At 38.2% G+C, this 26,837-nt stretch overlaps 1 protein-coding gene across 8 annotated transcripts in view; it reads left to right on the top strand.

Moving 5' to 3' along the window:
* Positions 1 to 26,837, top strand: part of LOC105477943 (NUBP iron-sulfur cluster assembly factor, mitochondrial) — a 483,889-nt gene that overhangs the window by 268,873 nt on the left and 188,179 nt on the right. For 6 of the 8 annotated variants that reach the window (XM_071100351.1, XM_071100354.1, XM_071100353.1 and 3 more), the window contains exon 11: positions 25,532 to 25,651. The exons of 1 other annotated variant lie outside the window; for it this stretch is intronic. In XM_071100351.1, coding sequence (XP_070956452.1) covers positions 25,532 to 25,651 — 120 coding nt within the window. Of the gene's footprint in view, positions 1 to 25,531; positions 25,652 to 26,837 lie in introns of those variants that run through there. One more of the 8 variants, XM_071100357.1, reaches the window with a different exon arrangement.

Here is a 26,837-nt window from a genome sequence, read left to right as displayed (position 1 = left end):
AAGGATTTAAATAGACACTTCACGAAAGAAGAGATATCACTGACAAATGACATGAAAGTGCTCAATGTTTTTAGTCATTAGGGAGATGCAAATTAAAACCACAATGGGATACCACTACAAAGCCACTAAAATTGCTACAATTAAAAAGATTGGCAATACCAAGTGCTGAAGATGATGTGGATCCACTGGCAAGCTCATACCCTGTTGGTGGGGAATGGGAATGTAAAATAATACCACTTTGGAAACATTCTGGCATACTTTTTTTTTTCTTTGGACACAGGGTCTCTCTGTGTTTCCCAGGCTGTTTTTGAACTCCTGGGCTCATGCAGGTCTCTCACCTTGGCATCCCAAAGTGTTAGGATTACAAGCATGAGCCACCATGCCTGGCTCTGTTACACTCTTAAAGAGTTAAAGATGCATATACCTTATAGTTAAATATTATGCTCCTAGATATTTACCCAAGACAAAAGAGACACATATCTGCATGAAGACTTAGACACATGTTCCTATCAGCTTTGTTTATAATATCCGAAAGCTGGATACAACTCCAATATGCATCAAAAGGTGAATGGGAATGTCCTGAATGGAACATCATCATGGCGGATAGGAGGCAGGACTAGATTGCACCTCCGACTCAGACAGATAGAGCAGTGTGCAGAGGCTCACATTGTGAATTTTAGCTCCAGAATGACTGCAAGAACAAACCAGGAGTTGCAGTAAGACGCACAGACCCTCTGAAGGAAGCAACTGCTCCTGCAAGACCCAGGAGACACCCCTAATATTGTAAGTGCCCCAACTGCGGAAGTGGGAAAGAGAGATCCTCCTCTCCTGAACACATACCCTTACTGGGGAAATGGAAGGTCTATTTGAGGGAGAAGTCTCCAACCTTACCGGGAACTGAGTCAATTTAGAGAGCCAAACAAAATATAGGGGTAGAGGAAGCAGCAGGAAAGGTGCTCGGAGTTCACTGGGTCCCCAACAAGTCATTCCTGCCTGGCACCACAGAGATCCAACAGGAGGGCAGCCAGAGGCACAGGGGAAAATGCCACAAGGAGAAGGAAATCACCAGATGAACTGTGAAACAATTTGACCTGGGCAAGAAGCCTCCTGGCCATAACTCAGGGGAGGGCGTGAATCTGGTGTGCAGACTCCACAGGTAGGGGAAGAGCCAAGCCCTTTTCTTTCTCAGCTTAGGGGCAGGTAGCCCAAGGCAAGTTCTCAAGCCCTGTTCATCCACTGCCTGGAAACAGACTCAGGGCTGTTACCAGTGGGGGAGGTGTTGGGGGCACAGCAGGAGTGAGACCGGCCATTTGGATTGTGTGGGAGCTGGGTGAGGCTTGTGACTGCTGGCTTTCCCCTACCTCCCTGACAACCTACATGACTCAGTAGAAGCCAGCCATAATCCTCCTAGGTACACAACTCCACTGACCTGGGAACCTTGCCCCCATCCCCCAGAGCAGCCGCATCGAGACCTGTCCAAGGAGAGTCTGAGCTCAGACACGCCTGGCCCTGCCCCAACTTGATGGGCCTTCCCTATCTACCCTGTTAGCTGAAGGCAAAGGACATATACTCTTGAGAGGTCTAGGGCCCCGCCCAGCGCCAGTTCCTCTCCATAGTACCACAGCTGATGCTCTCTGGGAAGTGCCACCTCCCAGCAGGAGGCCAACCAGCACAAATATATAACATTAAACCACCAAAGCTAAAAACCCTCAGAGAGTCTATTTCACCCCCCTGCCACCTCCACTGGAACAGGAGCTGGCATCCATGGCTGAGAGACCCATAGATGGTTCACTTCACAGTATTCTACGCAGACAACCCCCAGTACCAGCCTGGAGCTGGGTAGACTTGCTGGGTGGCTAGACCCAGAAGAGAGATAACAATCACTGCAGCTCGGCTCACAGGAAGCCATATCCATAGGAAAAGCAGGAGAGTACTACATCAAGGGAACACACTGCAGGACAAAATAATCTGAACAGCCTTCAGCCCTAGACCTTCCCTCTGATAGAGCCTACCCAAATAAGAAGGAACCAGAAAACTAACTCTGGTAATATGACAAAAAAAAGGCTCTTTAACACCTCCCCAAAATCACACTCGTCCACCAGCAGTGGATCCAAACCAAGAAGAAATTCCTGATTTACTTGTAAAAGAATTCAGGAGGTTAGTTATTAAGCTAATCAGGAAGGCACCAGAGAAAGGTGAAGCCCAATGCAAGGAAATTCAAAAATCAGTACAAGAAGTGATGGGAGAATTATTCAAGGAAATAGGTAGCATAAAGAAAAAAACAATCAAAACTTTAGGAAAATTTGGACACACTTAAAGAAATGCAAAATGCTCTGGAAAGTCTCAGCCATAGAATTGAACAAGTAGAAGAAAGAAATTCAGAGCTCAAAGACAAGGTCTTTGAATTAACCCAGTTCAACAAAGACAAAGACAAAAGAATAAGAAAATATGAACAAAGCCTCTAAGAAGTCTGAGATTATGTTAAACGACCAAAACTAAGAATACTCAGTGTTCCTGAGGAAGAAGAGAAATCTAACAGTTTGGAAAACATATTTGGGGGAATAATTGAGGAAAACATCCCCAGCCCTTGCTAGAGACCTAGACATCCCAATACAAGAAGCACAAAGAACACCTGGGAAATTCATTGCAGAAAGATCATCACTTAGGCACATTGTCATCACTTTAGCTAAAGTTAAGATGAAGGAATCTTAAGAGTTGTGAGACAAAAGCAACAGGTAACCTAAAAAGAAAAATCTGTCAGATTAACAGCAGATTTCTCAGAAGAAACTCTACAAGCTAGAAGGGATTGGGGTCCTCTTTCAGCCTCCTCAAACAAAACAATTATCAGCCAAGAATTTTGTATCTAGCAGAACTAAGCATCATATATATAGGAAAGTTACAGTCTTTTTCAGACAAACAAATGCTGAGAGAATTTGCCACGACCAACCCACCTCTACACAAACTGCTAAAAGGAGCTCTAAATATTGAAACAAATCCTGGAAACACATCAAAACAGAACCTCTTTAAAGCGTAAATCTCAAGGACCTATAAAACAAAACTACAAGTTAAAAAGCAAAAACAAACAACGGAAACAAGGTACACAGGCAACAAATAGCATGATGAATGGAATGGTACCTCACATCTCAATACTAACATTGAATGTAAGTGGCCTAAATGCTCTGCTTAAAAGATACAGAACTGCAGTATGGATAAGAACTCACCAACCAACTATATGCTGCCTTCAGGAGACTCACCTAACACATAAGGACTCACATAAAGTAAAGGGGTGGAAAAAGGCATTTCATGCAAATGGATACCAGAAGTGAGCAGAGGTAGCTATTCTTACGTCAGACAAAACAAACTTTAAAGCAACAGCAGTTAAAAGAGACAAAGAGGAACATTATATAATGGTAAAAGGCATTGTGCAATAGGAAAATTTAACAATCCTAAACATATCTACACCTAACACTGGAGCTCCCAAATTTACAAGACAATTACCAATAGACCTAAGAAATGAGATTGACAGCAACACAATAATAGTGAGGGACTTTAGTATTCCACTAAAAGCACTAGCCAGGTCATCAAGGTAGAAAGTCAACAAAAAGCAATGGATTTAAACTATACCTTGGAACAAATGGACTTAACAGATATATACAGAACATTTCTTCCAACAACTACAGAATACACATTCTATTTATTGGCTCATGGAACTTTTTCCAAGATAGAGGCCATAAAACGAGCCTCAGTAAATTTAAGAAAATTGAAATTTTGTCAGTCACTCTCTCAGACCACAGTGCAATAAAATTGGAAATCAAATCCAAAAGGAACCTTCAAAACCGTGCAAATACATGGAAATTAAATAAACTGCTTCTGAATAATTATTGGGTCAAAAACGAAATCAAGATGGAAATTTAAAAATTCTTCAAACTGAACAACCATAATGACACAACCTATCAAAACCTCTGGGATACAGCAAAGGCAGTGCTGAGAGGAAAGTCCATAGCTCTAAATGCCTACATCAAAAAGACTGAAAGATCACAAACTGACATTCTAAGATCAGACCTCAAGGAACTAGAGAAACAAGAACAAATCAAACCCAAACCCAGCAGAAGAAAGGAAATAACCAAGATCAGAGCAGAGCTAAATGGAATTGAAACAAAAAAACAATACAAAAGATAACTGAAACAAAAATCTGGTTCTTTGAAAAGATACATAAAATTGGAAGACTATTAGCAAGATTAACCAAGAAAAATGAGAGAAAATCCAAATAACCTCATTAAGAAACAAATTGGGAGATACTACAACTGACACCATTGAAATACAAAGGATTATTCAAGGCTACTATGAACAGCTTTATCCACATAAACTAGAAAACCTAGAAGAGATGTAAAAATTCCTGGAAAAATACAACCCTCCTAGCTTAAATCAGGAAGAATTAGATACCCTGAGCAGACCAATAACAAGCAGTGAGATTGAAATGGTAATTTAAAAATTACCAATTAAAAAAATCCAGGACCAGATGGATTCACAGCAAAATTCTACCAGACATTCAAAGAATTGGTACCTTTCCTTTTCTCACTATTCCACAAGATAGAGAAAGAGGGAATCCTCCCTAATTCATTCTATGAAGCCAGTATCACCCTAATACCAAAACCAGGAAAGGACATAACCAAAAAAGAAAACTACAGACCACTCTTCTTGATGAACATAGATGCTAAAATCCTTAACAAAATACTAGCTAACCAAATCCAACAACATATCAAAAAGATAATCCACCCTGATCAAGTGAGTTTCATACCAGGGATGCAGAGATGGTTTAACATATGCAAGTCAGTAAATGCGACACACCACATAAACAGAATTGAAAACAAAAATCATATGATCATCTCAATAGACGCAGAAAAAACATTAGACAGAATCCAGCATCCCTTTATGATTAAAACTCAGCAAAATCGACATACAAGGGACATACCTCAATGTAATAGAAACCATCTGTGACAAATCCACAGCCAACACAATACTGCATAGGGAAAAGTTGAAAGCACTCCCTCTGAGAACTGGAACAAGATGAGGATGCCCACTCTCACCACTCCTTTTCAATGTAGTGCTGTAAGTCCTAGCCAGAGCAATCAGACAAGAGAAAGAAAGAAAGGGCATCGAAATCAGTAAAGAGGAAGTCAAACTGTCACTGTTGATGATTGTTTACCTTGAAAATCCTAAAGACTCCTCCAGAAAGCTCCTTGAGCTGAGAAAAGAATTCAGCAAAGTTTCCATATACAAGATTAATGTACACAAATTAGTTGCTCTTGTGTACACCAACAGTGACCAAGTGGAGAATCAAATCAAGAACTCAACCCCTTTTACAATAGCTGCAAAACAAACAAACAAACAAAATACTTAGGAATATGCCTAACCAAGGAGGCAAAAGACCTCTACAAGGAAAACTACAAAACACTGCAGAAAGAAATCATAGATGACACAAAAAAATGGAAACACATCCCATGCTCATGGATGGGTAGAATCAATATTGTAAAAATGACCATACTGCCAAAAGCAATCTACAAATTCAATGCAATCCCCATCAAAATACCACCATCATTCTTCATAGAATTAGAAAAAACAATTCTAAAATTCATATGGAACCTAAAAAGAGCTTGCATACCCAAAGCAAGACTAAGCAAAAAGAACAAATCTGGAGGCATCACACTATCTGATTTCAAACTATACTGTAAGGCCATGGTCACCAAAATGGCATGGTATAGGTATAAAAATAGGCACATAGAATAGAAAACCCAGAAATAGACCCAAATACTTATAGCCAGCTGATCTTCGACAAAGCAAACAAAAACATAAAGTGGGGAAAGGACACCCTTTTCAACAAATGTCCTGGGATAATTGGCTAGCCACATGTAGGTAAATGAAACTGGATCTTCATCTCTTACCTTATACAAAAATCAACTTAAGATGGAGTAAGGACTTTAAGACCTGAAACTCTAAAAACTCTGGAAGATAACATTGGAAAAACTCTTCTAGACATTGGCTTAGGCAAGGATTTCATGACCAAGAACCCAAAAGCAAATGCAATAAAAACAAAGTAAATAGTTGGGACCTAATTAAAGAGCTTTTGGATGGCAAAAGGAACAATCAGCAGAGTAAACAGACAACCCACAGACTGGGAGAAAATCTCCACAATCTCTACAACTGACAAAGGACTAATATCCAGAATCTACAGCTAACTCAAATCAGTAAGAAAAAACAATCCCATCAAAAAGTGGGCTAAGGATATGAATAGGCAGTTCTCAAAAGAAGATATATAAATGGCCAACAAACATATGAAAAAATGCTCAACATCACTAATGATCAGGGAAATGCAAATCAAAACCACAATGCAATACCACCTTACTCCTGCAAGAATGGCCATAGTCAAAAAAGCAAAAAACGGTAGATGTTGGCATGGATGTGGTGATCAGGGAACACTTCTACACTGCTGGTGGGAATGTAAACTAGTACAGCCGCTATGGAAAACAGTGTGGAGATTCCTTAAAGAACTAAAAGTAGAACTACCATTTGATCCAGTAATCCCGCTACTGGTGTCTACCCAGGGGAAAAGAAGTCCTTATACAAAAAAGATACTTGCACACACATGTTTATAGCAGCATGATTTGCAATTGCAAAATCGTGGAACAGCCCAAATACCCATCAATCAATGAGTGGATAAAGAAACTGTGATATATATACATGATGGGATACTGCTCAGTCATAAAAAGGAATGAATTAACGGCATCCATTGCAACCTGGATGAGATTGGAGACTATTATTCTACGTGAAGTAACTCAGGAATGGAAAGCCAAATGTCATATGTTCTCACTGATATGTGGGAGCTAAGCTATTAGGATGCAAAGGCATAAGAATGATACAGTGGACTTTGGGGACTTAGGGGGAAGGGGGAGGAAGGTGAGGGATAAAAGACTACAAATATGTTACAGTATATACTGTTCAGGTGATGGGTGCACCAAAATCTGACAAATCACCTCTAAAGAACTTACTTACATAACCAAACACCACCTGTACCTCAGTAACCTATGGAAAAATAAAAAATTATAATAAAAATAAATTCAGTGTCCTCTGGAAGACAAAAAGGTGAATGGATAAACAGTTTGCTACTATACAATAGAATACTTCTCAGCAATAAAATGGAATTTTGGTTATTGATACAATAACATAAATGATTCCTAAAATAATAATGCTGAATGAAAGAGGCAGACAGAAAAGAGTACAACTTGTATAATTCCATTTATATACAGTTCTAGAAAATGCAAACTTAACTACTTGACAAAGTAGATCAGTGGGTACCTGGAGACAGATACTGAGAGAGAAAGGAAAGAGAAAACTTTGGAAGTGATAGAAGTGTTCACTAACTTGATTCTGGTAAAGGTTTCATGGGTGTATACAAAGGGGAAAGTTCATCAAATTGTACACTTTAAATATGTGCAACTTATGCATCAGTTATACTTCAATAAATCTATTAAAAAGTGATGTATTAATATATTGCTTTCTGATATTTGATTTAGTTAAACCTTTTTGAGTGCCTGAAATGTCACAATTTTCATATATGGTTATTTTCAAATCCCTTTTTCAAAGCCTTTTTTTAATTAAAAATACCTTATTCAAACTAGATGAGCATTCTCTCATTCTAGAGGAGCTAGTTTGAGTGACTTCTGACATTTGAAGTTCAGGTTGAAACTTGAAATATAATCAATTAAGTTATTTGCTTTCTTTTCTTACTTTGCCACATCCTAGGAGCAGCAAATTGTTTTCACATTTAAAACTTTTTTAAATAATTGGGCTTAAAGTTTATATAGAGTATAGTTATGCTAGAACTTGATTATGGACCACTTTTTAATCAGAAACTCTAATTTATATAACATTTAAACCCAATCTTCAGTTTAAAGTTTCTAAAAGTGCTCTATAAACCTTGTTAAACTCTAATTTTGGATGACCTATCTAAATATTGATGTGCCATACTTTCAGCTTATTAATGGAAAAATAGCCTACTTTTTTCTCCATGAATGTTAGGTTGCTCACAACAGATAACTTGGTTAATAGAAAAAAGATTTTTAATACAAAATCATGTTCTTTAATTTAAAAAAAGACAAAAAGTGTCTGTGCATTTAAAGATTTTTAAAAACTACTTCCCTGATGTTTATTCTTTTTAATCTTTTATAGATATTTTAAGTTCCATAGTTGTTAGTTTTTGTTTCAGCTCATTCACACCCTATGACTTTGGTAATTTTTATACTGCAAATTAGTTTAGGCCTGTATGATAACATCAGTTATCTCTTAAAAATTAAATATATCAAGCAACTTTTATTCTTATTATTTAATTTGCAAAATAAGATAGGAAAAATAAATTATCTTCAACTATATCTATTTCAACCATTTACAAAACATTTTGAAGAGTATGGGTGTTGCAGCTGTTGAACTGTTGTTTAAACATTATTTCTCACACTGTGCCTAATGGATTTAATTATGGTTCACACAGTTGTTTCTTCAGATGAAGAGCTATACAGATACATTGTAAACCACCATGAGAACATGTTATTAGGCTGTCTCCCCTGATGAAGGTATTTTCTAATTATATTGTAAAAGTCCCTTGCAAATCAATTCCATTGAGCACTGGCTTTCTCTTATAGTTCACTAATCATTGTTACATACCTAGCTTAAGTACAACAGAAAGCCAACATATTCAAACTAGAAGGCTTTATTGTGACTCGACCCAAAGATTGGCAATAGTGACTAGGCCGAAATACATTTATATTGAGAAGAACCAATCAAAACTATTTCTTCAACTCTTAGCCAACCTGTGCTTGCCCCTAGGGAGCTCATACTTTAATTGAGGACACTAAACTATCACAAAGAAAGTAAATTTTAATAAGAGCCAGAATGCGACTTTTAGTACATTCGTTGTTTTAAAGAAATAAGATCTGGAATCAGGTGTGAAGAATAGATGGTTGGATATGTTAAAATAATATGAGCAAAGAAATGAGAGGGTAGGAGTGGACTGAAATGATATACATGGGGAAACCAGTCTACCTAAGAGACACAGTTTCATATTTGAAAGTAACAGGTGATAGGATGGAAAAATAGGACTAATCAGACTGAATAGCATAAATAACATGATGTGCAGTTTCACCTTGATACAATGGCCCGTCGTAAGATTTTTAAAAATATTTTTTATTTATAATGAATACCTTTCAAACTTCCAGACAAAATTTAAAATGTACAAAAAGGGATTTCTTGAAAAGTAATTCTCCCTCTTAATAGAGCCTAACAAACTGATTTAAAAATTTATGTGAAGAGCAGAGGTCCAAGAATAGCTGAGAAACTCCAGAAGGAGAAGGCGGGGGAGAGGAAGCATTCCCTATCGGATAACAAAGACTTACTATAAATCTATACTTATTAAAACAGTTTGATGTTGATACAGGGATAGAAAACTTTAAAAATAGAGAGTCCAGAAATGATCTGTTTGTATTTGAATACTTGACTTATGACAAAATGGGTATTGAAGATCCTGAGGAACCAGTGCCCGGATATCTAAGGGGGAAGAATGGAACCCTACCTCATGCCATACAAAAAAACCAATTTTTATGGCAAAATTATAAAATTTAGAAGAAAATATAGGACTTGTCTGACTTTGGGAAGGAAGAATCTCTTAAGCAAGATACAAAAAGTGCTAATCATAAAAGGTTGATAAATTCGTCTACATTGCATTTAATATCTCTTCAGTAAAATACATCATATAATCACAAACTGGGAGGACATTTGAAGTGCCTATAACCATCAAAGAGCTGGTCATTTGAAATAATTTGAGAACTCCTACAAATCAATAAGGAAAAAAGGGATAATATAACTTAATTGAAAACTGAGCAATAGAAACAAACAGGCATTTCACAGAAGAGAAAAGATGAATGGCCAATAAATGTAAGAAAAGAAGCCAATCCTAGTACTAATCAGGAAAATGCAAATCAAAAGCAACAAGGTACCATTTTACACTTGCTAAACTGTAAAAATTTTGAAGTCTGAAAAAGTGTTAGAAGCAATGTGTTTCAGACATAGCTAAAAGGAGTGGTAAAGTAGTCATTTTGGGGAACACTTTGTTGTAATATTCAAGTCACATAACTTACTGTATTTCTGGGTATTTCCTAGAAAATTTCTTGCACATGTGTCCCAGAAGACATATATGAGAATGTTTACGGTGGCACTGTTCAGAGTAGCAAAAACCTGCAAATAACCCATTTGTCTGGTGCTATGGTTAGAATGTTTTTGTCCCCTTAAAATTCATATGCTGAAATCCTAACCCCTAAGGTGATAATATCAGGAGGTGGGGACTTTTGAGAGGTTTTTAAGTCAAAATAATGGAGCCCTCATGATTGGTATCAGTGCCCTTATGAAAGAAACCCCGGAGAGTTAGCTAATCCCTCCTTTCTACCATGTGAAGTTACAGTGAAAAGACAGCCATCTGTGAAGTGGCCCTCACCAGACACTGTAATCTTGGACTTCCCAGCTTCCAGAACTTTGAGAAATAAATTTCTATTATTTATAAACTACCCAATCTGTGGTATCTATTTGGGTGGCAGCCGAACAGGCTAAGACACCAGGTGACAGAAGAATGGATAAATTCATTGTAGTACAGTCACACAGAATATTATACAGCCAGTGATAATGAACTACAGCTACTTTTTAAAAATTGATGAATCTTAGAAATATGATGTGTGAAAATTGCATGTTACATAAGACCATTTTATAAAGCTCAAAAATAAGAAAAACTACCTAGTATCTGGGTTAGCGATGTGTATGTGATAAAAAATATTTTTAACCTATGGGAATGACAAATATTAAAATCAGGTAACAGTTACTTCTAGGGCATGAGACAGGGGCGTGGGCTGGAAAGGAACACAAGGGTAGATATGGTATTGGTAAACTAGACTTTTTTTAAGTTGGAGGGTAGGTGGGAATCGTGGGTATTGTTTGCTTTTTAACGTACTCGTATGTATTCTTTTGTATGTATGAAATATAACAAAAATATCATTTGGAGAACTATGTATACCCTCCTCATTCAACCACACATTTCCCTTCTGCAGAGGCTTGTTAATTATTAATTATGGAGCATCCATACAGTGGAATATAATGCAGCTATTTAAAAACAATGAAGAGCTTCCAACGTTCTGAAATGGAATGATCACTGGGTTACATATTAAGAGAAAAAAATGTGTGTGGAATGCTACTATTTACATTAAAACATGTACATAAACATATATTTGTGTGTGCATACATCAACTATCTCTGTAAGGTTACCAAGAAACTGGTAGTCATAAACTCTTGACTCTGAGTATGAATTATAGAAACCATATGTAGGAAATGAGGTGGTACCTGCAAGGTGGTGGGGTCGGGGTGGGCCAAAGGAGGGGTGTTCAGTAACAAAACCAGGAAGAACCACTAGTAAATCATCACAGGATTCAGCCCTGAGGGAACAAGGATCTGAAAAAGGGTAATGGCTGTGGGACTGCAAGGTAGAGCATACAGAAGTTAAATATGTATTTTAATGCTGTAAATGGTTAAAAAGTGCAGTCTGCACAATTACATCATATAAAGCCACATATCTAATCTATTAAATGCAATGTATTTTTTATTAATGACCTGTTCAAGATGTAGTCATAATGTCTTCAAAAGGGCTTGTGGAATCTCCATTTGTATTAAAACCAGGATAAATCTCTTCAAAATCTGAAATTCTTCTGGATTTACTCCACAGAAACTACTTTTTGACCTTTCATCTTGAGAAAAGCATGCTTTCTGTCTTCGGTGGAATTATAAAAGTGTTTGCCTCCTAATGTTCCCTAAGTAGCAATGCCAAAAAATACCCTTCTAAGTGGATATTTTAAGTAAAAGTACTTTTAAGCCAGAAAGTAGATATTATAAGATTTATTCTCTTGCCATCTATAATTAAGTTTAATGAAAATACTATATTTTAGTTCATTCAGGCTACTATAAAAAAATACTATAGACTGGGTAGTTTATAAACAACAGAAATTTCCTTCTCACAGTTCGGGAGGCTGAGAAGTCCAAGATAAGGGTGCCAGCAGGTTCAGTGTCTGGTGAGGGCTTATTTTCTCTGCTTCAAGATGGTGTCTTCTTGCTGCATCCCCACATGGCCGAAGGTGAAGGGGGTGACCAAGCTTCCTCAGGCCTCTTTTATAAAGGCACTAATCTCATTCATAAGGGTGGAGCTCTCATGACCTAATCATCTCCCTAAGGTCCCTCCTCTTAATACCACATTGGAGAGTTAATCTTGGGAGGACACATTCAGACTGTAGCATACTATAAACTTTTTCTTCCCAATTACATTATGCTGTAAATTTTTACATATCTATAGTATTGGATAGGTGACTTTTCCTAAGCTGTGCCATCAATATTGACATGCCCATGTGGTTACTAATTTTCAATAGAAACTGCTGGCACTCTAACCTGCGTCCTATCTACCTTTTCTTCTTTCGCATCCTTCATCCCTCCTTTCTTCAGCACTCTTTGCTGTCATCACTCTTCTTGCAGTTGTTCTTTTTGCCAAAATGAGGGCAGGAGCTAGTTGTATGCAGACATATTGATTGTAGTGTGTGTGGCTTTCTGCTGTCCTGTTTCCATGAGCCTAGGAGGGAGTCGTCACTCTCACCAGTACAAATTGATTACTTCTTGTTGGAGTACTGAGCCTTTGAACATCTGTTTTTCTTTACGTCATTTATGGGACTCAGAGATCCACTTGAAGCTTTTTTTTCTCATCCCACAGGGATTTTCTAAAACTTGTGTTATTTCCTGTGGCCCAGAGATTGTTTCATTTTCCTGCAAGAGAGGGGAAAAGGATCTAAATGCTTCCTGTGATTGCATAAAGTTTATTTTAGGAACTAAAATCTGTAGTATTTTTTTTCCTATTGTACACTGTTTTCCTTGCTGAAGAATTTCTGGGGAATATTGGGCGATGTTTACTTCTTGCACCAAGGAAATGTTTCACTTACTGACTAGAAAGTTTTAAAATCAGTATTCTATGGCCCTCGAGTTGAAAGTCCAGGTTTGATGTGTTTTGTGGAGGAGGAACAAAACATTTATCTGAATTTCTCTCCTTTGTCAAGTTGCTAGCATTCAAGATTGTTGCCTGAAACAGCATTATTTAGTCTCCCTCTACACTAACCAGCTTTTATAAATACTATACATAAAGTCACCAATAAACAAAAGTATGAATACCTTTTATTAGCTTATATATCTTTTTGTGGTAAGGAAAGCTTTTACTGTCTTGAATTAGCAAGTATAGTAATTGTTTTCTGTTGAATCTGAAAGATTTCTTGTCTTTTGTTGTGAGGAATTTTCATAGAAACATTTTTTTATTTATCTGAAGCTTCTGATTAATTACAGTTTACAGCAAATTATCAAAATGAAGATTCATAATCATTTATTATTGAAAAAGGGTAGGACACAGGAACTCTTTAGTCAAATTTCTTTTTATAAAATGAGTGTTGAAAGGATGGGAAAATATTCCACGTAAACATTTAGGTTGGAACTTGTATAATCCATTTTTGTTTCTGAATGATGAATTTATTGCCATGCTTTTTAGAATGCTTCAGTGTCTTGAGCTTTTAGAAACAAGTGTGTATGTGACTTGCTTGTGCATTTTCTTTCTTCTTTTTTTTTTTTTTTTTTTTTTGAGACAAGGTCTCACTGCAACCTCTGCCTCCCAGGCTCAGGCTATTCTCCCACCTCAGCCTCCCTAGTAGCTGGAACTATAGGCATGTACCACCATACCTGGGTAATTTTTGTATTTTTTTGTAGAGACTGGGTTTCACCATGTTGCCCAGGCTGGTCTCAAACTCATGAGCTCAAGCAATGGCCCCCCCTCGGCCTCCCAAAGTGCTAGGATTATAGGTGCCCCTCGCTGCTTGTGCATTTTCTAATAGCATCTTTTCCAAATGCAGAATAGAGCTGCCACTTCAGTTTTGGTTTCACTGAACAATTCTGTTGATAAAGATCCTTATTGCAAACCAGTTTTCCTTAACAGTTCATAGGAATTCTGGCATGCTATTATTTAAGCAGTAAATGCAGGAGTTATCAGTCCGCATGTAAGTAAGATTAGTCACCATCTCCAAAATTGGTATGAGAAAGGGGGAAGGGATTGATTTCCTGATGATACGAGCGTCCAAATTGTGGGAATAATTTCCTCTTTGTGTAGTTAATTTATTTGTGCTTGAAAGTACTTTACCAACATGAACTTCTTTCCCTGTATTTTTTCATATATTGGTAAGTCGAAAGGTGCCATTTTCAGGTGGAACAAACAGGTTTGGAAACTTCAATAAATTTGCCTAGGTAAGACCATCAAAGGAAAACCTACTCAGGAAGTCAGGACAAGCCTTTATTAGCTGGAAGAGTCCACACTATTAAGTGGATATCAATTGATATGGGGAAGGTTCTATACTCATTGCCATACATTATCCATAAAAATTTCTTTGCTTTACTTTCTGGAGTACTAGGTATGAATTTGAAAGGAAATTTTAATTCAAACAGGTATTCCAGATAAATTAGAATGAATTTGAGTGGCATTCCTGTTGAATTAAACATTAATCAATAATATAATTTTGACTTATTTCTTTTATTTATTTGCCATTTCCCTCATTTGGAAGATTTGTTTTATTTTATAGCTTTAAAGAAATACTTACGCCAGGCATGGTGGCTCACGCCTGCAATCCTAGCACTTTGGGAGGCTGAGGCAGGAGGATCATGAGGTCAGGAGATCGAGACCATCCTGGCTAACAGGTGAAACTCCTTCTCTACTAAAAATATAAAAAATTGGCCGGGTGTGGTGGCGGGCACCGGTAGTTCCAGCTACTCCAGAGGCTGAGGCAGAAGAATCGCTTGAACCCAGGAGGCGGAGGTTGCAGTGAGTCAAGACCGCACCACTGCACTCCAGCCTGAGCGTCAGTGCAAGACTCTGTCTCAAAAAAAAAGGAAATACTTTCTTTCTTCAGCTTCATTGCTCATGTATATCTGGCTTTTATAATAGTGGTTGGGGGAAGTTAACAAGAGAGGTTGGCATCTGGAAGAAATGAGGAGTTTGCTTCTTGATTTCCCCACCATGGATGGAGGGTGGTGAAGAGGAAGTGTGGAGTGCTTGAAGTGATTAAATTTGCTGGGCCATCTGGTCATCAGGAAAAAGCTGTGTTTTCAATTTCACAGTGAATGAGAAGTTTATTAAGGAAGGAAGAAGGAAGCCAAATTTAGTTTAAGGAAGAAAAGAATTAGTTTAAGGAAGAAAATAATCATACTTTTCATAATCATAAAAGAAATCATATTTCTGCCGTGAAGAGCTTCAGCTTGCTTAATTGTAAAAAGAAGGCTCACCTGTTGAAGACTGTCCACAGGTGGAACTGTGTAATAGTGCTGTCTGTATCACTAGGGAGAACTGGGAGACAGTGGTTTGGGAAGATGAACGAACATGTGAGGGTAGCCTCTTGCCGTGGAGTTGCTCCAGTCCCCTAACGTCTCTGCCCATCCCCATACAATTATTATGAAGGGAAGAAAATGAGTCCAAGGGGTAAATTTTTCTCAGGCCAAGGAAAAAAATTTATTTATGTAATGCCTCGTTCCTTAAATTTTGTTGCCAAAGTCTCTGATCTAGTTATCAGTTGGAAAGCCATGAATCAATGTAATTGACGGGCATCTATCTCCTCATCTGTTTATTGAACTGCCTCATAAACATTAAAACCAGGCTCACGTATTATTTACCAATTTTAAAATAACATACTAAGTTCAAGAAAGGGTGTAGGAAGAAAATCAAGACTGGTACAAGAAGTTAGTGCAAAAATCATGTATTTGCTGTAAACATTGAAACTGGAAATCTGGCAGAGACATGGCAATGGACACAGGTATGCAAAAAATGAAGAGCCTGGAAGTGAGTCACCTACTGCAGGCTTATCATCATCTCTGCAAGTAATTAATACAATTATTTTATGCTACCTGTATTGAATCCAGAATGCTCAAATACTGGGATGTGATTGAGATTGAGCAGCCTGAAACTTTTTAAAGGATTTGTAGAAATTACGATTCCAAGAAAAGTGAAGATTGCTTTATTCAAGGAACAACTAATTACTAAGGATAGGATTAACTTTCCCTAACCTTTAGGAGACAATTACCCAGATGGCCTTTGGTATATTAGGAATGTTTATCAAATTCAGAATTCTTTTGGGGTTTATTTGAAGCCTTCAGTATACGTAAAGAGTTGGGGCCAGGAGCAGAATGCCAAGCAAGAAGAATGGAATGTGCAGAGGCTTGAATGACGAGAGCTTCCAGACTACAGACAAGGTCACAGTGGCTGATGACTGGCTGGTCTGGGCTGAGAAGTTGAGCTGGGAAGGTACAAAGAGCCAGGTTATGCAGGGCACTAATGCCATGCGAAGGAGTTAGACATTTGCTACAGATGATATCGAAGAATTTTACCAGGCAGCCCTCCCCGTCTGCTGACATCCTGGCTTGCAATCTTTTCTCTCTCCATTTCAAACCCATGCTCAAGCCTGGTGCACTGCTTTCATGTGCATGTGGACGACCCATACCATGCCTGAGTCTCAAAGGCCTGTTCAATTTCCAAGTTATCTACCTCTACACCTCTGGTTTTGTTTTCACTCAAATCCACTCTTCATCTGAAATCTGAAACTCTCCTAACCGTAAGTGTAGTAACTTTCGTCTTTCCCACATTCCATTGCCTTCACTGAATGTGCTATTCAGGACTCTGGTGCCTTGATGTCCCTTCACCTTGTCCTTCTCCTCTCTCCATACTTACCTTCTGTTTTTGTCAGGGTTCTCTAGAGACACAGAATCAATAGGACGTGTATAGAAATAAAAGAGAAATTTATTTTCAGGAATTGGCTTACATGATTACCAAGGCTGAGAGGCCCAAAATATGCAAGATGAGCTGGCAGGATGGAGACTCAGGGAGGATCCAGTGTTGTGGTTCAAATACAAAGACTGTCTGTTGGCAGAATTCCTTGTTGTTTAGGGGAGTTCAGTCTTTATTCAGGCCTTCAGCTGGTTGGATGAGGCCCACCCACATCATGAGGGACAGTGTGTTTTCCTAAAAGTGCACCGATTTAAATATTCATCTCATCTAAAAAGCACTCTCACAAAAACATCCAGAATTATGTTTGACCACGTATCTAACACTGTGGCCCAGCTGAGTTTCCTTTCTTTTCCAGCCTAGACGTACCTGGTGAATGATTTCATTTGCTTCTCCCTTTACTCCCTTACCTTGTTGTGTAACCACTACCTTTGCTTTGTTAATGCCAAAGCTTGTATCACTCCTGCAATCCGCTGCTGCTTCTAAAACTGCTCCACACAAGAAAACCACAAACTCAGGTGTAATGGTGCTACAACAAATGTGTGGTCTCCAGCTTCAGATGGGCCTGCAGGGTTGCTAGGAAGTGCTTGTGTGGTCCCGGTCAGCTCCCTCTCCATTCCCACAGAGGCTGTCTCAGACCTAAATGGTTCTATGGAGTCCCTGACCCATACCTGTCTCTCTCTCTCTCTCTCTCTCTCTCTCTCTCTTTCTCTCTCTCTCTGTCTCTCTCTCTTTCTCTCTGTCTCACTTGCTTTCTGTCTCAGCAGTTGAACTTACCTGTTACTCTGCAGTGAAAAGTGTGGTCTCAGGCATGAACCACCTTCAACTTGCTGCTCTTCATCCCTGTCCTAACCATTTGAATAATCTTGGCTTGCTCACATCAGAGAATGTTAGGAGCAGATAAAAAGCCCATAGACATTTATACTTAGTCTTCAGCATCCATCCAGAGCAACTCTGCCTCTTTTCAGTTTTGACTTTCCTGGTGCCTCGATTCCTTGCCCCATTTTCCCATTTTCTGCCTTCTACTTGCCACCTTGTTTCTTCAATTTATGCCTCAATTTGAACTCAGCATGCTGGCTTTGACCTTCATACTCCTCAAGGTCACAGATTCTGGTGGCTACTCTCCTCAGGGTGGAAGACAGTGGCAGTGGCTGGAGAGGCCTGCATTCAATTCCTGTATCTGTGGCTTGGCTGGATAACATGGCTTATTCAGAACTGTAGAGTTCCTAAGGATTTTGGTGGTCCTATGTCTAACATGACACCTTGCAGTTCTCACTGCTAGCCTCTCAGCAGCCAGCCAATGCTTGTGGCAATTACAAATCTCCAAGAGGACTTCCTGATACCCTCTGGTATACCAAGAAGCTGTACAAAAAAGCATTTCAGTCAGTTCTCATCTCTGTGGAGTGGAAGACCAGTTTGCATCTCCTCCAGACATACATCATCCACCCATATAGGCCAGAAATGCTTAGCTCACCACTGGAGTCTCTTTGGAGGGCAGAGTTCATTACCAATTACCTGCCTCCTAACTCCACCTGCCCCTTCCATGGTAGGCTGTTACATCTTTCAACTTGCCTCACCTGCTAAATATCCACTTTCAACTCCTACATCTGGTCCCAAAACCCAGGCTAGGAAACCTGAGTAGAATTTAGAAAAGGCAGGACATCTGGATGTGGTTGGGCAGATGGTACCAGTCATGGAGAGATGGGAATAGGAAAAGTAGCAGGACGTTTGAAGAGGAAGATGACAAGTGACTGTGGCCATGTTAAATCTCAAAATTAGAGAACTCAATGAATGAATGAATGAGTCAGTAAATTATCCTTGAGAGGGAGTTAAATTCTTGGGAGTGTCCCGTATCTTCCTCAGCCTGCTTACAAATTAACGGAGCAATGTGTAATCATTGTGACCTCCTGAGGGGCTTCTATTATGCATAGGTTGTACAGTCTGACTTACTGTATTCCCTCCCCTCCAGATCATGAGGGTTCCCTTCTTATCTCATAAGTTGTTAAAACAAAAGGAACAGTACTAATCACCTTAATCCCAGTCATTTAAACAAAAGGGATTTGTTATATGTAACTGAAAAGTTCCCACTCAAATTGTCTTGTTATAACAGGAATACCATACACACTCATCAGAGATAAGTCCTGACTCATGGTAGCTTTAGCAGTCTGTCAGTCTCTTTGTACTATGATATCTTACCATCTTTGCCTAACTGTTGATAGTCTGAAGCTCGTCACACACAAGGAGACTCAGAAGCTGGTGAACTAAAAAGAGAAAATACCTCTAAGGTCACCAACCAATCAGTTTTATTATTTAGGTCAAGTATATAGTTTCTACAGAACCATTACCCAAGGTTCCTCAAAAACACCTCTGTCTGTTTATTCACAGTTAATCTAAGTATGTAGCATCATTGCTCTTTTAAATGATAGTCAGAAAGGAGAGAATAATGAGGACAGGACCTAACTGTTCTGCAGGCATCTAGGAGGGTCTGAAATTGTTAGTTGCCATTTGCAACATTGGTTAGCATCAGAAACAAGCATGAAAGAAAACATGTGCTGAGACACCTCCCAAGTATATCTCTGGATTGAGAACCTGGCTCACTTCTCACACAAAGGCGCTCTCTTAAATGCCATTTTATGAATTAATGATGGCACATGGCAAGCATGTGTGTGTATGTGTACGTGTACACGCACACACTTGAATGCTAAGCATTCGAAGCCTTGCAGACCTCTATACCATTAGAGTAACAGTGTCAGGAAACCAGCTCCTTATCCAGCCTGGAGCTCAGAACAGAGCTGGGCTGCAGATAGAGTTCTGGGAGTCATTGGTATGCTGGTGGAAGTTGAAGCATCTTAGGTATCTTTTGTATCTTTCAGCTTCCAAATTTTTTAATTTCAAAAATTCAGCAGACAATGTTGACTCTTTAAGGCATATTGCAGTTTCTTCCATTATCACATGGTTGTGTACACCACTGCTATAAAGTATAAATAAACTTTTAATGGAAAAATAAAGAAAGAAAACATTGTGAAATTTAAAAAGAGGAACTTCTTAAAACTATTTTTAATGATTTTATGAGGTTGGAGAGTGAACAGAGATCCTCTAAGTGTCTTACAAGAATGAAATCCTTGAAGAGTTTGCAGTCACCAAAAAAAAAAAAAAAAAAAAGTCAATAGAATACATAGAAAAGTGGATAAGTCAATTGTCCTGCTTTTGAAATACTAAAGTACATCTAAAGGTACACCTAAATACAAAATTAAAGAGAACTCAATGAATGAATATGTGAGTGAATGCATGAGTCAGTGAGTTCTCCTTGAGAGTGAGTTAAGCTCTTAGGAATGTCCTAAGAGCCTACTTACAAATTAATACCCTGATGCTTGATATGGTTTGGCTCTTTACCCCCATCAAAAATATCACCTTGCATTGTAATAATCCCCATGTGTCAAGGGCGAGGCCAGGTGGAGGTGATAGTGAGTGCGTTTTCACGAGATCTGATAGTGAGTGCGTTTTCACGAGATCTGATGGTTTTATAAGCACCTGGCATTTCCCCTGCTGGCACTCATTCTCTGTATGGTTGTCCTGTGAAGAGGAGCCTTCCATCATGACTGTAAGTTTTCTGAGGCCTCCCCAGCCATGCAGAACTGTGAGTCGATTAAGCCTCTTTTTTAAAATAAATTATCCAGTCTTGGGTGTTTCCCCATAGCAGCGTGAGAACAGACTAATACAGTGCTCCTTTAGTGCCTGAGGGTCTCTTGTTATTCCTAAGCCAAAAGTAAAAAATGAAGGCTCTAACTTCCCTATTAATTCATTAATTAACTCTACATTATTTTGTCAAGTGCCACCAAGGAACCACTGTTAGTCATTCAGTTTTCTTTTTTCTTTTTATCTAATGTATAGAGCTGTTCTAGATAACATGTTTTTCATTCATTCTGTGTGTCAGCTCTCTAAGAGAGGTGAAGTCCCCAGGCCAGGAGACCAGACTCTCAAGATCTATTGGTGGCAACGGATCTTATGTTGATGAAACCAAATATGTTTTGCTGAGAATATTGATAAACCAATTCCGTTTTACTGAGGGCTGTTTGCAGTGATAGGTGGTCAAATACAAGAAGGAAGATAAATATGGATGATCCTGGCATCTGTGCCCCTGACATTCTTTTTATTACTTTAATATTTTTCTGCACAGTGTATAAGTGAGGATGGGTGCCAAACTGTGTTTAATTTTCCTATGTCTCCTGGAATTGCAGTTGTTAGCTTTATGTACTAATTCTTAAACGAAAAGATACTTTTCCCTATGAAGATGTGATGCTTCTATTTGATAATTTGATTCCTACTTTCTAAACATGTAACAGTTAAACTTTAATTAATGGGGATATATGTTTAATGAGATATATGGACTAATTGAAATACAGAATTATTGAAACCTTCCTTCCTGAAACAAAATTTTTATATCTACCTGCCTTAATAAATTATATCCAGTATAGTCTGTTTATCTTCCTTTGATTAATCTGGATTTTGTCATTCTTCAGAATAAAAACAATCATTTATCATTCTACTATGGTATATATGTACACATGGAGAAAGTAATTTCACTCTATTTCCAGGATCTAGCCTCAGAATTGGAGTTACAGCAATAACTACAATCCTTTATTCCCATTTGTTTTCTTTTGGTTGCCTCTTTAACCTCAGGGCTGACAATACTGGCCCAAATTCAATTTCACTGGGGATTTAGTTATTTGAGGTTTTAAAAATCACTGTTAATCTTTTTTTTCTATTTCAATTGGAAGTCATACATTTTAGTAAAATATATCTAAGTTGCTGACTAAGCCAAAGAAATGAATGTTCTCTAAGTTCTAGAAAGCATGTAAGTTTTAAACCAAATTTGGAATTAGATTCCCTTAGATGTGCATTTATCTGCTGGTTGAATGGTGTAATTGTCTCTAGCTTTCTACTAACTCTTCATTCATTGTTAAGTCAATGAATATTTATTAAGTGTCTACAATCTGTCAGACAGTGTGTGAGATACTGGGGAACACATAGGTGGCAAACCACAATCTCTGCCCTCAGTTTACTTATAAGGCTAGTGGAGTTCATCAGACAGGAATTCTGTCTTCAGCATCACTGGCTGAAAAATTAAGGCTAGATTTCAAGTTCGTTATTTTTCGGTCAATAAAAAAGCAGAATTTTAGCAGCCTTCCTGGAAAACTCAAGGTGGCCTCTGGCTGCTAAAGTTTGCAAGAGGCTTCAACATATGATTTTTCTGTATCAGTGGTTCTTAAACTCTAATATGCCTGGAATGACTGAAGAGCCTGTTAAAATAGATTGTGGGGCCTTACCCCAGAGGTTCTGATTCAGTAGGTCTAGGGTTGGATGGTGAGGAGGTAGATTTGCATTTCTAAGTCCACAGATGCTGCTGTTTTGGGGACCACACTTTGAGAACTGCTGGTTTAAATTATCATGTTCCTTAACAGACCCTCCTTCCAGTGATGACAATGATGTTAATAATGATGATGAGAATGGGTCACATTTAGTGAGTTCTTGAGTGTCAGGTATTTTGCCCTTTACAAATAAAATACAGCCAATCTTCACAACAACCTAATGAAACAGGTGTGATGACTTTCCTTATTCTACACATGAAGAAATGAACATTTGAAGAGGTTAATTTGCCCACAGTCACAGAGCTAGTAAGCGACAAAGGCCAGGATTTGAGTTTAAATCCTTCCGATACATGTCTGCTCCAGCCACCATTCTCTCCTGCCTTCCTGTGATGGCCAGCACACCTGCAGCGATGGAATGGGGCAATCATGATCTCCTTGGGAGACACCATAGGCATCTCTTTGACCTGTCGTCATGTGCACCTGCACCTTAGGGGATTCTGAATACATGATTCTTTAGGCTCTTGTGACAGAACTTCTCTTAGTAATCTATTCTAGAGGTTAATATGCTTTTTTGACAGGAAATTTTCTTTTTAATTGGATAAAATATTTCTGTTTTATAGATTTTTTTAAAGCTATTAAATCATCAAAATTTAGATAACTGTAGCACAATACCCTGGTTAAATTGACCACAGCTCTAGATGAAACAAGATTTGAGAGTGAGGACTGGAACATGTCTGTGTTTTTTCTGGAAGGTCATACACCCCCTTTCCGTTCCTCATCCTTTTACAACTCTTCAAAAGGTGTCTGCAAAATTATCTTGAGCTTTCCTGACCTGTCTCAGTTAAAGTAGTTTTTGGACTATCTCCTGACATAAAAATAGTAATTACCCCGTATATTAATTAATACTTCTCTCAGGAGGGTTTGATAATCTTCCTTCCCCTCAGGGAAATCAAAGAATATGCTGGTGGTCCATCAGCTTCCTGGGAAATGCATCTGGCTTTCTGGTTAGACATCATAGTCTTTGGTGGGGAATTGTTCCCATCTCCTGACCCTGCACCAGACTCTGCTTCTACCTAGAAAGATGAGAATGCCTCCCTTCCCTCCTCCTTTCTTTCCTTCTTTCTTTCCTTCCTCTCTCTTTCTGTCTCTCCTTCTCTCTTCTTTTTCTCTTTCTTTGCCTCTTTCTCTGTTTCTTTTTCTCTTTATTTCTCTTTCTTCTTTTTCTCTTTATTTGTTTTTTCTTCTTTTTCTTTTTCTTTTTCTTTCTCTTTCTCTTTTCTTTCTCTTTTTCTTTTCTTTCTCTTTCTTTCTTTCTCTTTCCTTCCTTCCTTCCTTCCTTCATTCCTTCCTTCAAGAAAGTAAAGGAATGAAAGAGTGGCTACTGCATAGGCAGAGCAGCTGGTAAACCCTTTCAGGTAGGAGCTCAGAGGTCCATCCTGTCACCAAATTTAATCTTTATTCTGTTCTTCTTTTTTTCCTTCTTCTTTTTAATCTCCCTTTTTCATTTTCTGATAGAAGATCACTAACCTCTAACCCAGTGAACAGGCAATTTTGTTATTTCCTTTACTCAGTGATTGAGAAAATGGAATGTTCCATTGTGTTCCTTGTCTTAGAATCCTGTTTATATGTCTCAGTTGTTTTTAATGGAAATTGAGGGGCCTCAGCTTTTACTGTTTATTTGCCAGATGTCAAGCTTTAAAAGTTAACTCTCAACCTAGAGACCTTTTTTGCCAGCTAGTAAGACCAAACTACTTTATTTAAGCTTTAGCGAACTCTTCTTCTTCCTTCTTTCTTTTCTTCTCCCTTCTTTTCTCCTCCACCTTCATCATCATCATAATCATCGTCATCAAATAAAACACAGATACTTAAAATAACACAAAACAAGCATATGGCACAATAAATATTTTAAGGTAAACATTCTTGAAACCATAGCCTAGTCAAGAAGTATAACTTTGTTATCCATTCAGAAGGCCCTTCCACGTACCTCATTCCAATCACAGGTCCCTCCTTCCCCACAAAAGTAACTATATCCTGACTTTATCATAATCATTTGATGCATTTTTATAATGTTATCCTACATTTATGTGTCTTTAGGACCATTGTTTAGTCTTGATCATTTTTTGACATCTGATATGCCTTTAGGTCTCTTTTAATTAACAGATACACTCTTCATCCCTTTTGTTTCCTTAAAATTTATGTGGCAGAATCCAGGCTATTTGACCTTTAGAGTTTCCCAAAGTCTGGGTTTTGCTGACTGCAGTCTCTTGGTGCAGTACAACACGTTCCCCATTCCTCTGTATTTCCTGGAAATTGGCAACTGTATCCAGACACTGGATCAGATTTGTGTTTACCCCTTTGGCAAGATTCTAGATGGTATTTGGCAAGATCATAGGAGGCATTGTGATAGGAACAGTTGTTATGCTTAATGTCTACATCTATTAATTCATTTGGGTAGCAAAGTGGTGCCATTCTATTTCTATTATGTCTTTCCCATTTATTAGTTGGAATGTATTTACAAAGAGATAATTCATTAACTATCAATCCATCAATGGCATAGTTCACATAGGAAAAGAAGACTGAATGCTTGATTCTTTCCCTTTATTTACTTATTCTCAATATAATGAATTACAGTTGGTCCTCCATATCTGTGGGTTCCACATCTGTGGATTCAACCACAGACCAAAAAATATTTGGAAAAAAAAATAGGATGGTTGCATATGTAATGAACATGTACAGACCTTTTTCTTGTCATTATTCCCTAAGCAGTATAGTATGACAGCTATTTATATAGCATTTACATTGTATTAGGTATTACATACAATCTAAAGTTGATTTAAAGTATACAGGAGGTTGTGTGTAGATTATATACAAATACTACATCATTTTCTATAAGGGACTTGAGCACTGTGGATTTTGGTATCCTTGGGGGTCCTGGAACCAATTTCCTCTGGATATTGAAGAACTACTCTGGTTCTGTCTCATTTCAAAGGTGACCAATTCGTTTTGTAAAAAATCATTTAAGAACTCATGGATTTAAACCTACTTAATATGTCTCAATACATTGCATTTATTATCATTATGAAGCTCAAATTATCACATCTTTGGCCAGTGGAAGCCTCTTCAAAGTGTCTCCTAGGTCCTTATAATCGAGCAGTCTTTGATTGCTTCCTTGCTTTCTTTTTTATTTATTTTTATTTTTATTATTATTATTTTGAGACAGTCTCTCTCTGTCGCCCAGGCTGGAGTGCAATGGCATGATCTCAGCTCACCGCAACCTCCACCTCCCGGGTTCAAGCAATTCTTCTGCCTCAGCCTCCCGAGTCTCAGCTGGGACTACAGGCGCATGCCACCACACCGGGTAATTTTTTTATTTTTAGTAGCGATGGGGTTTCGCCATGTTGGCCAGGCTGGTCTCGAACTCTTGACCTCAGGTGATCTACCCGCCTTGGCCTCCCAAAGTGCTGGGATTACAGGCATGAGCCACCATGCCTGGCCTTCCTTGCATTCTTGTGTGATGAAATGTTCTAGGCTTATCTTGGAAACTTCCTGTGTCACATCTGGAATCCACCATTTCTCTAATAAGCCCCAGGTTCTTTTAGTGAAAAGTTGTACTTTAAAGCCATATCTGATATAGGGATGCACTTTACTACTGGATCAGCGTTTGTTTCCTGGCCTTTTCAGTGGACAGAGCTAGGAAAGGTATATGTGTGTAGACACATGCATACATACATACATACATGCATATAATTTGAATTTGCCCTTTCCCCTGTTTTTCAATAGTTGAACTTTGTATTGTTTTTAGCCCTCTCATAGTCATAGTTCCTTAAACTATAAAGCAATCCTTAGCCAACGTCAGCCATTTTCAATGTCAATGTCAGCCACTTTGGTTGTCTAGTCATTTGTCCTAGTCATTTTGGCTTGTTCTTCAAGGAATTTTCTTGGGGATGATATTCCCTGAGCCCTTGCATGCAGCTTGATAAGTTTGTACCCTTTATACTTGAAAGTGAGTTTTGCTTGATATAAGATTATTGGATCATTTTTCTTTGAGTATCTTAAATATATCATTCCATTTCCTTCTGGCAAAAAGCATTGTTGTGGAAAAAACAAAGGCAATTTAATTTCTTCCCTTATAATTCACATGTTCTTTTTCTAGGTACTCAGAAGATCTCTCCTCTCCTCCCCTCTGCCCCCTTCCCCTCTTTCGTCCTGTTTTTGTTTTTTCTTAACAGTATATTTTACTAGAATGTGGTTTGCTAGAATGTCATTCTGGGATGATATTCTGAGGTACACAGAATGTTTTCTTCAATGTGTACTTTTCTTTTTTAAATTTAGAAGAGTTTTTGTGAATTATAGTTTTCAGTATTTGTTCTGTTCCCTCACACTGGCTTTGCTTATGCAAGGGACTCTTATTATCAGTACACAGGAGCTCCTTTGCATATCTTTAATTTTTCTCATTTTCTCTTGAATCATTTTTTGTTTCTTGAAATTTCTTTTTGATTTTTAAAATATTTCTCTTTTGCATATTTGTCTTTCTTAACTCATTA

The sequence above is a fragment of the Macaca nemestrina genome, chromosome 7 (assembly GCF_043159975.1).
Source record: "Macaca nemestrina isolate mMacNem1 chromosome 7, mMacNem.hap1, whole genome shotgun sequence".
NCBI classification, from domain to species: Eukaryota; Metazoa; Chordata; class Mammalia; order Primates; family Cercopithecidae; genus Macaca; species Macaca nemestrina.
This window is presented reverse-complemented; position numbering and strand designations above follow the sequence as displayed.